The sequence below is a fragment of the Bos grunniens genome, chromosome 24 (genome assembly GCF_055505025.1).
Source record: "Bos grunniens cultivar Pamir isolate PY7600 chromosome 24, Bosgru_T2T1.0, whole genome shotgun sequence".
NCBI lineage: Eukaryota > Metazoa > Chordata > Mammalia > Artiodactyla > Bovidae > Bos > Bos grunniens.
Window position 1 is genome coordinate 33,622,681 of NC_141188.1, and position 8,342 is coordinate 33,631,022.

At 43.8% G+C, this 8,342-nt stretch overlaps 1 protein-coding gene and 1 long non-coding RNA gene across 2 annotated transcripts; both read left to right on the forward strand.

The window, feature by feature from the left end:
• The first annotated feature begins 1,615 nt into the window (after positions 1-1,615).
• LOC147346009 (uncharacterized) lies at positions 1,616-4,534 on the forward strand. Its single transcript, XR_015153440.1, has 2 exons — positions 1,616-1,797; positions 1,930-4,534. It is a non-coding gene; the product is annotated as an uncharacterized LOC147346009 (long non-coding RNA).
• Positions 4,535-5,008: 474 nt separating this feature from the next.
• On the forward strand, positions 5,009-7,090 carry LOC147346010 (endogenous retrovirus group K member 7 Env polyprotein-like). The gene has a single exon (XM_086372276.1). The coding sequence runs from the start codon at positions 5,503-5,505 to the stop codon at positions 6,181-6,183; it is 681 nt and encodes a 226-aa protein (XP_086228402.1). The 5' UTR covers positions 5,009-5,502; the 3' UTR covers positions 6,184-7,090.
• Positions 7,091-8,342: the final 1,252 nt, after the last annotated feature.

The following is an 8,342-nucleotide window of genomic DNA, read 5'->3' on the forward strand; positions in this document are numbered from 1 at the left end:
AGACTCTGGGGATCAAACCTTAATTATACAATTTAATTGTTGTTAATGAAACGTGTACATTTCAACCCAGCAAGACTGGTGGTGTTTAATGCCAGCATGACATATTTCTCAAATTGTTCTCTTTATCTGTATAAATAGGAAAAAAGAAAAAAACACATCGGCTCAGTGCATAATGAAGAGGGAGGGGATGGTGCAGCCTGTCCTATGGTGGCCAGATGCTCTTTTATCTCTTTTCAAATCAACATGCAGAGCCAGTGGTCCTCAAATAGACAGCATCTTTCCTAAGGGATGGCAGCACTGTACGTTTGGAATGATAACATTCTATAAATAAATAAAAAAGATTATTAACAACACTGTGTAAATCTCCTAGTCAAACACCCCTTCAAGCAACCATCATCAGTAATTCAGTTTGGTCCCTTAATCCCACTGTATACAAACACACAGCATAAATACAGTATTTAACAAGCATCGGGAAAAAAAGCAGCAGTCTTACAATAAAGACACATTTAGGAAGAATGAACATTCCTTTCCCCTGTTCTTGCTGGCCTTCCCGAGATTTCCACTCTTCATTCGATTCTCCTGCCTAAGTGAGATGTGCACCTTACATGAATGAATCTCAGACATAACTGCCCATTTAAATAAAATCTAAAAATATTAACTTGTTGCCCACATTCCTCTCGTTCCACTTCAGTGAAGTCATAGGGTATCTGCGGGGAGCCGGTGAGGCATTCCACTCGTGACAAAGGTCATGAGGAAGGAGGCTCGGCATACGCAAAGGCGGGATCGAGCCTCAGGAGTCCCCCCGGATATTCTCGAGCATTTTCCCCCAAAAAACCAGAGTCTGCCTACTTTATTGCTTTGTGCTCTCACCTCTGACTTTACTGGGGGCTGTCCCCTACCACCATCTCTCTCTCTCTGTCAAAGAGTTAACTTACAGCTCCAATTAATAAAGTTCCTGGGCAATTAGGAGTGTTTAAATCCAAACCCCTCTGATGGCTCTCTAACTCGCCTGACAAGTTTACCCGGACTCCTGCAGCTATGCATACGATTGTTTACAGTCTCCTAGCCTCCAGAGGCACGGGAAGCTTAAGATATTCAAATAGCTTAGAGCCTCTCAGAGAGTTAAAAACTGTCAGAATAAACTAGTAAAGGATTTCATTGATGAGTCAATGCTTGTTGCCAAGTTTTCACATCCCCTGAATTGTATCCTTGAATATGTATCAATTAATAGTGGGTATGTAGAAAAAATAAGTAGTGGCCTTGGTGTTAGTAACTTTAGACCCTTAAGGTAATAAATTCTTTCTTTGTTGTAAACCCATTACACATCCGCCCTATAGGAATGCAATTTTATCTTTGGAAGATGGTGCCAAACCTTGAAATAATTACTCTTAGAGAAAGTAAGTCTTTGTTGATAAGTCCTTGTCAAGAGTCATAAAATGTTAGTAGGCCTTCTGGCCAGAAGATGATGTAAATCACCTAAACCATTTGTATACGATACATTTGCAGGAAAGAAACCTTGGTTTTTGATAAGAATCAAAGACTGCTGACTTTGCATCCCCTATTATCCTCTATGTGTAACTTAGGGTATAAAAGCCCCTGTTGAAAATAAAGCTACGGGCCTTGCTCACCAACGCTTGGTCTCCCCATGTCATTCTTCCCTCTAACCTCCAGCTGAGTCTCCATCTGGAGCGCGGAACCCACCACGCTTACTAATTATGCCTGGGCTTCTAAGACCCACTCGAGAAGGAGTCTAGGGTGAGACACCTTCCGCTATTCGAGAGGGCGCCTGCGGCCTACGTAAGTGGTGCAAACTTCTTGTCTTGAAGTTTTATTGGTCTCCCGCGTAAACCAAGCTACTCAGCTTCTTTTCTCCACTGAATTTTCCTACTGAGCTATCCTCATTCTATTGTTCCCTATATCTCTAATTAGCATATAAATAGTCGCCTAGGCCGTCTCTCCTTCGAATACCCTGGATCAGCTGGGGCTGGTCCCCAGCAGGTGGCGCCCGATACAGGATTTTCGAAGGTAAGCTCCCAGCAATTGGGGTTACCAGCCCTATTGCTCCCCGTTCTCGGAACAACTGGGTTATCAGCCCTCTTGTTCCCCCACGGAGCAGTTTGGGTGACCAGCCCTACTGCTCCTCCCTTGGAACAGTTTGAGCCATCAGCCTACTGTTCCTCCCCCGGGACAATCTGGGTCACCAGCCCTATTGTTCTTCCAGTGTTCGGGACGGCTAGGACCCCACTCGAGGGTGCCGCGGACCCCCCTGTAGGATAGACAGGGCGAGAGGAGTGGGAAGTGTTGAAAGTGTTAAAGAGTTAGACTTAGAGAGAGAAAACAGTTTCTGAAGTTAAAAGGCCAAAGAAAAGCCTGATCTTTTGATAGCTTAAAGCAAAATCTTTTACTATACTTAATTTTCTGACATGGGTAATACTGAATCAAATGAAAGACAGCTCTTTATAGGAGTAATTTTACAGTTATTAGGTAAAAGAGGAATCAAAGTTAAAAAATCTGCCATTCAATCATTTCTTTCATTTGTACAAGAGCACTGTCCCTGGTTTCCAGACGAAGGCTCTGTTAACTTAGATGTCTGGGAAAAAGTAGGAAAACAGCTAAAAACTTACCATGCCGAACATGGCTCAGAAAAGGTGCCTAATGACGCCTTTTCCTTATGGAATATCATTAGAGATGTCTTAGACCCTGCCCCTGATTCAGAAAAAGTACATCTTAAAAGTGATAGTGAAGAAAATGCTGTAGCTAAACCTGCCCCTGAATCTAAAAGAGTAACTTTTAAAGAGGAAAATGAGGTCGAAACTGTAGTTAAACCTGAGGAAAATGAGAAAAACGAAGACCCGCCTGACTATCGGCAACTAAGAAAAATGTTAGCAGCCATGACTACTCAGGAACAACTTAAAGATAGGGATGAAAAACAAAATCAGCCTTCCCCAAAAGAAAAAGAGAATTTAGGCGAGATAACAGCTAAATATCACTCTGATGGAGATTGGCATCTCTTAAACAAAGATGCCCCAAAAGGCCTAAGAGAAACTTCCCCTGTCAGACCATCCGCTCCTAGGAGCTTGAGGGAAACATCCCCGATCAGACAGTTTGTAAGATTTAGTCACCAAACAGTTCAAGGATCTGCGGAACAGGAGAGGAGAAATAAGGGACGCTCCCATCCCCCCATGCCTCCTCCTCCGTGTGGGGGTAAAGGGCCTCCACTAGGAGTTTCCCGGAGAAGGATTTTCTCTAGTCCCAAGGATAAATTTGATCCTCACCTTGAGGCTTCTTTTCTAGTCCCCTCTGCAGTTTAGATAGGGTAAAGAAGGTACAAAATAAATAAAAATATTCTCAAAAAAAAAAAAAATGGGTTTCTCTGCATCTAAGAATAGACAAATGTTTATTGGCTCTGTGAAATATGATTAGAAATGTCCTGGACCCCTGTCATGAGGCTGTTAAATAGCCTTTGAGGGAGGCTATAGCGGTAGATGGTGGTGAGTCTCCACTTTCTGCACAGATCATAATTTCTGCTATTGAAAAAAAAAAAAAAAAAAGGAGGGAGAAAGTGCTTTACCTCCCGAAGAAGGAGAGGGCTTACAGGACGCTGCGGCCGAGCGCCCTGGAGAGCTCCCTCCCCCTCTGCACAAACCTTTAAAAAACTTATCCACCACTTTCTGATTTAAGGTGATCGCCACCGCCTCCGTTTGTGCCTCCCAGCACCCAGGAGTTCCCCACTTTGCCCCCAAAGCCTCTCAAAGCGTTGCCTAAGCCTGAGGAAGATAAGTTTTTTGAACAGTGGAGCTTTTAAAACAGACTGCGTGCACAATATGCAGAGCATGCTCCTTAGAGAAAACCTCCTCAGGGGGGTCTCATCCAGGCTAGGAAAAAAGCGAAAGGGGATTTAGCAACAATATTAACCCCTGATGTGCCGCTTACTCCAATTCCAAGGGGAGTGGCTGGCCCCCTACCTGAGGACATTGTAAGATTTGTCCTGGGGCGTAGCTCGCTTTCTTTTCAAAATAAAAAAAAAAAAAAAGAAAAGAAATTTCGGTGGTGCATGGTGTAGTAGATTCTGATTATATTGGAAAAATTAAAAGTTTTGATCTCACCGCCTAACAAAACTGTACAAATTAATAAAGGTCAAAGAGTAACACAGCTTTTACTTTTACCTTACTATCAGACAAAAAAAACTTGACTTCTCAAGCTAGGAGCCACAAAACATTTGGATCTAGTGATCTAGCCTTTTGGGTGCAAGAAATTACAGCTCCAAGGCCTTTAAAAGATCTTTTAATTCAAGGGAATAAAATGTCAAGACTGAGCAGTTATTTAGGCTTTTCAACATTTAAGAGACCACACCTTTAATCTTTTGACTGACTCCAGATATATTGTGGGGTTATTTCCTCATATTGAAACTGCTAATATTCCAAAAAATAAAACTACTATCTTCTCCTTGTTATCTGATTTACAAAAAGAGATTAAACACAGAGATAAAAAATATATTGTGGGACATATTAGAGTCCATTTCAACTTGCCCAGCCCTTTACATGAAGGAAATGCCTTGGTAGATGCATTGACTGAAGTAATTGTTTTAAACTTACATAAAAAGATTGATAAGGCCAAAAATTCTCGCAAAATTCACCATCAAAATGCAGCTGGTTTAAGGTATAAATTTCATATCCCTAGGGAAACAGCTAGACAAAAAGTTATGTCCAAATTGTAATTAATCACTTAAACGTAAACACACAGGGGCAGACTACAATGATGAGACACTAGATGCCTGAATTACAGGCTACGACTCGGCCCCTGGTCAAGTAAAAAGACCTCCTTACTGGAGAGTGTAAAAGGCCAGATGTGTTGCTAACTTGTGGGAGAGGGTATGCTTATATATTTTTACAGAATGCAGATTCTCCGATTTGGATCTCAGAAAAATTCGTCATGTCACATTCCCCAAAGACCAGGTTCGCGGCGCGCGCACTCGCTCGCTCCCCCTCCCCCAGCCAGCTCTCTCCTCCGCGCCGACAGCGGCGCCCCGCACCCTCCTTGCTGCACCCCGCGACCTAGAGCAAGGAAGTCTGTGCGGCGAGTGAGGGCCAGAGAGGAAAGCGCACCCGCGGAATGCAGTCCAGACCAGCGCGCTCCCGCCGGCGACAGGAAAACGCCTGGAGCCCAAGCCGCGGCTGGCTAGCCCGAGTCCGCGAACCCCGCCCCTCCGCCCGCCGTAGATGCCACGGCCCACAGCCTGCCGTTCGCGTTCTGCCTCCTGATGCTGCGGACACTGCTCCGCCGAGCCGATGCCTACAGCTGCTCCTTGTTTCATCTTGTTTAAATCCTCAATATAATGTTTGCTCCTTTGTGGTGTTGTTGTGAACAAATGTATGCTCTCATCTTGTTTAAATCCTCAATATAATGTTTGCTCCTTTGTAATGTTACAACGTCCACCTTATCTTATGATGTAACCACTTACTGAATTATGCTCTTGCTGTATTGCAACAACTGCAGGATTTAATGCGAACACGACGGTTTATGGGCTTACTTATCTTGGGAATAGCAGCTTTGATAAGTGCAATTACTTCTGTTACTGTGGCAGCAATATCATTGACTCAACAAGTACATACTGCTCAATATGTTGATTCTATGTCCAAAAATGTTTCTTTAGCATTGGCAACACAGGAAGCTATAGACAGAAAATTAGAGATGAGGGTAGACGCCCTAGAGGAAGCAGTAATACATATTGGGACTGAATTGCAGGCTTTAAAGGTGAAAATGGCATTGTCCTGTCATGCTGACTACCGGTGGATATGTGTAACACCCCTGAAAGTAAATGAGACAGATTTTGAATGGGAAAAGATTAAAAACCATATTTCAGGTATTTGGAACAGCTCTGACATTAGCTTAGACTTAGGGAAACTTCACAATCAAATAGCAACCCTGGAACACTCCCGATTAGATTTTACTGCCGCTGGAACAGCAAATGATTTCTTCCATACTTTCTCTAACTACATTTCAGGAAAAAATATTCTGTCTACCTTCCTTGGCTATGCTACGTTGGCTGTTTTAATTTTATTTCTAATAATCATTCTTCCTTGTATTGTCAGGATTCTTCGGCAGAGCATTCAGAGGCTTGCGACTGAGCTACATCTGGCTGTTTTAAGAAATAAAAAAGGGGGAGATGCGGGGAGCCGGTGAGGCATTCCACTCGTGACAAAGGTCATGAGGAAGGAGGCTCGGCATACGCAAAGGCGGGATCGAGCCTCAGGAGTCCCCCCGGATATTCTCGAGCATTTTCCCCCAAAAAACCAGAGTCTGCCTACTTTATTGCTTTGTGCTCTCACCTCTGACTTTACTGGGGGCTGTCCCCTACCACCATCTCTCTCTCTCTGTCAAAGAGTTAACTTACAGCTCCAATTAATAAAGTTCCTGGGCAATTAGGAGTGTTTAAATCCAAACCCCTCTGATGGCTCTCTAACTCGCCTGACAAGTTTACCCGGACTCCTGCAGCTATGCATACGATTGTTTACAGTCTCCTAGCCTCCAGAGGCACGGGAAGCTTAAGATATTCAAATAGCTTAGAGCCTCTCAGAGAGTTAAAAACTGTCAGAATAAACTAGTAAAGGATTTCATTGATGAGTCAATGCTTGTTGCCAAGTTTTCACATCCCCTGAATTGTATCCTTGAATATGTATCAATTAATAGTGGGTATGTAGAAAAAATAAGTAGTGGCCTTGGTGTTAGTAACTTTAGACCCTTAAGGTAATAAATTCTTTCTTTGTTGTAAACCCATTACACATCCGCCCTATAGGAATGCAATTTTATCTTTGGAAGATGGTGCCAAACCTTGAAATAATTACTCTTAGAGAAAGTAAGTCTTTGTTGATAAGTCCTTGTCAAGAGTCATAAAATGTTAGTAGGCCTTCTGGCCAGAAGATGATGTAAATCACCTAAACCATTTGTATACGATACATTTGCAGGAAAGAAACCTTGGTTTTTGATAAGAATCAAAGACTGCTGACTTTGCATCCCCTATTATCCTCTATGTGTAACTTAGGGTATAAAAGCCCCTGTTGAAAATAAAGCTACGGGCCTTGCTCACCAACGCTTGGTCTCCCCATGTCATTCTTCCCTCTAACCTCCAGCTGAGTCTCCATCTGGAGCGCGGAACCCACCACGCTTACTAATTATGCCTGGGCTTCTAAGACCCACTCGAGAAGGAGTCTAGGGTGAGACACCTTCCGCTATTCGAGAGGGCGCCTGCGGCCTACGTAAGTGGTGCAAACTTCTTGTCTTGAAGTTTTATTGGTCTCCCGCGTAAACCAAGCTACTCAGCTTCTTTTCTCCACTGAATTTTCCTACTGAGCTATCCTCATTCTATTGTTCCCTATATCTCTAATTAGCATATAAATAGTCGCCTAGGCCGTCTCTCCTTCGAATACCCTGGATCAGCTGGGGCTGGTCCCCAGCAGGTATCCTTTGGAAAACACATCACAAATGCAAACATCCCTGGGCTTCTTCAAAACAGGAGACTCCAATGGGGTTTAAATGGGATCAGAGGCAGCCAAGAGAGCAGATCAAATCAGGGATCCATGAAAATCTCCTGGAATCTAAGGTCTAACAAGGTGACTTGCTTTCCCTGTGATTGTCTAGGTCTCTCTACTTGTTCTCTGTCTCCCTTTCTGTCTTTGTGTGTTTCTCTGTGTCTCCATGTCTCTCAATCTCCATTTCTCCTTCCCTCCCTCCCTCCTTTCTTCTTTGACTCTCTCTTTCCCCTCCCCTAAATTATATTTTTCTTTGTTGTTCCCTGCCTGGATCTGGGATCTTGGTCAACATGAGTACTAGGGTAACAAGGACACAGCAACCTCTCTGATGGTGAGCGCAGCATAAGCATGAAGTCTTGGCTTCCTTTGCTGGCTTCTGATGGATTGTGACAACATGCAACCATGAGACTTGGGGCTGAAAACCAGGCCAGTGCCTGGTTCGTTCCTCATCCCAGTGACTGACCAAATATGAGCACTTCTGATATCTAGAGGCAGGAAGATCCCCTGGAGGAGGGCATGGCAATCCACTCCAGTATTCTTGCCTGGAGAATCCCCATGGATAGAGGAGCCTGCCAGGCTTCAATCCATGAGGTCACACAGAGTCGGACACTACTGAAGCGATTAAACACGCATAGCACGCACAGTATCTAGAGAGATGAATGTCATGTTTTTTTCTTTTCCTTCTCAGCCTGAATTACAGAAGATCACCCAGGTGTCCTCCTGGTGGGAAAAAAGCAGAAGTGTCCCTCACAACCAGCTGTTTGTGATCCCATGGACTGTATGTAGCCCACAGGTTCCTTGGTCCATGGAATT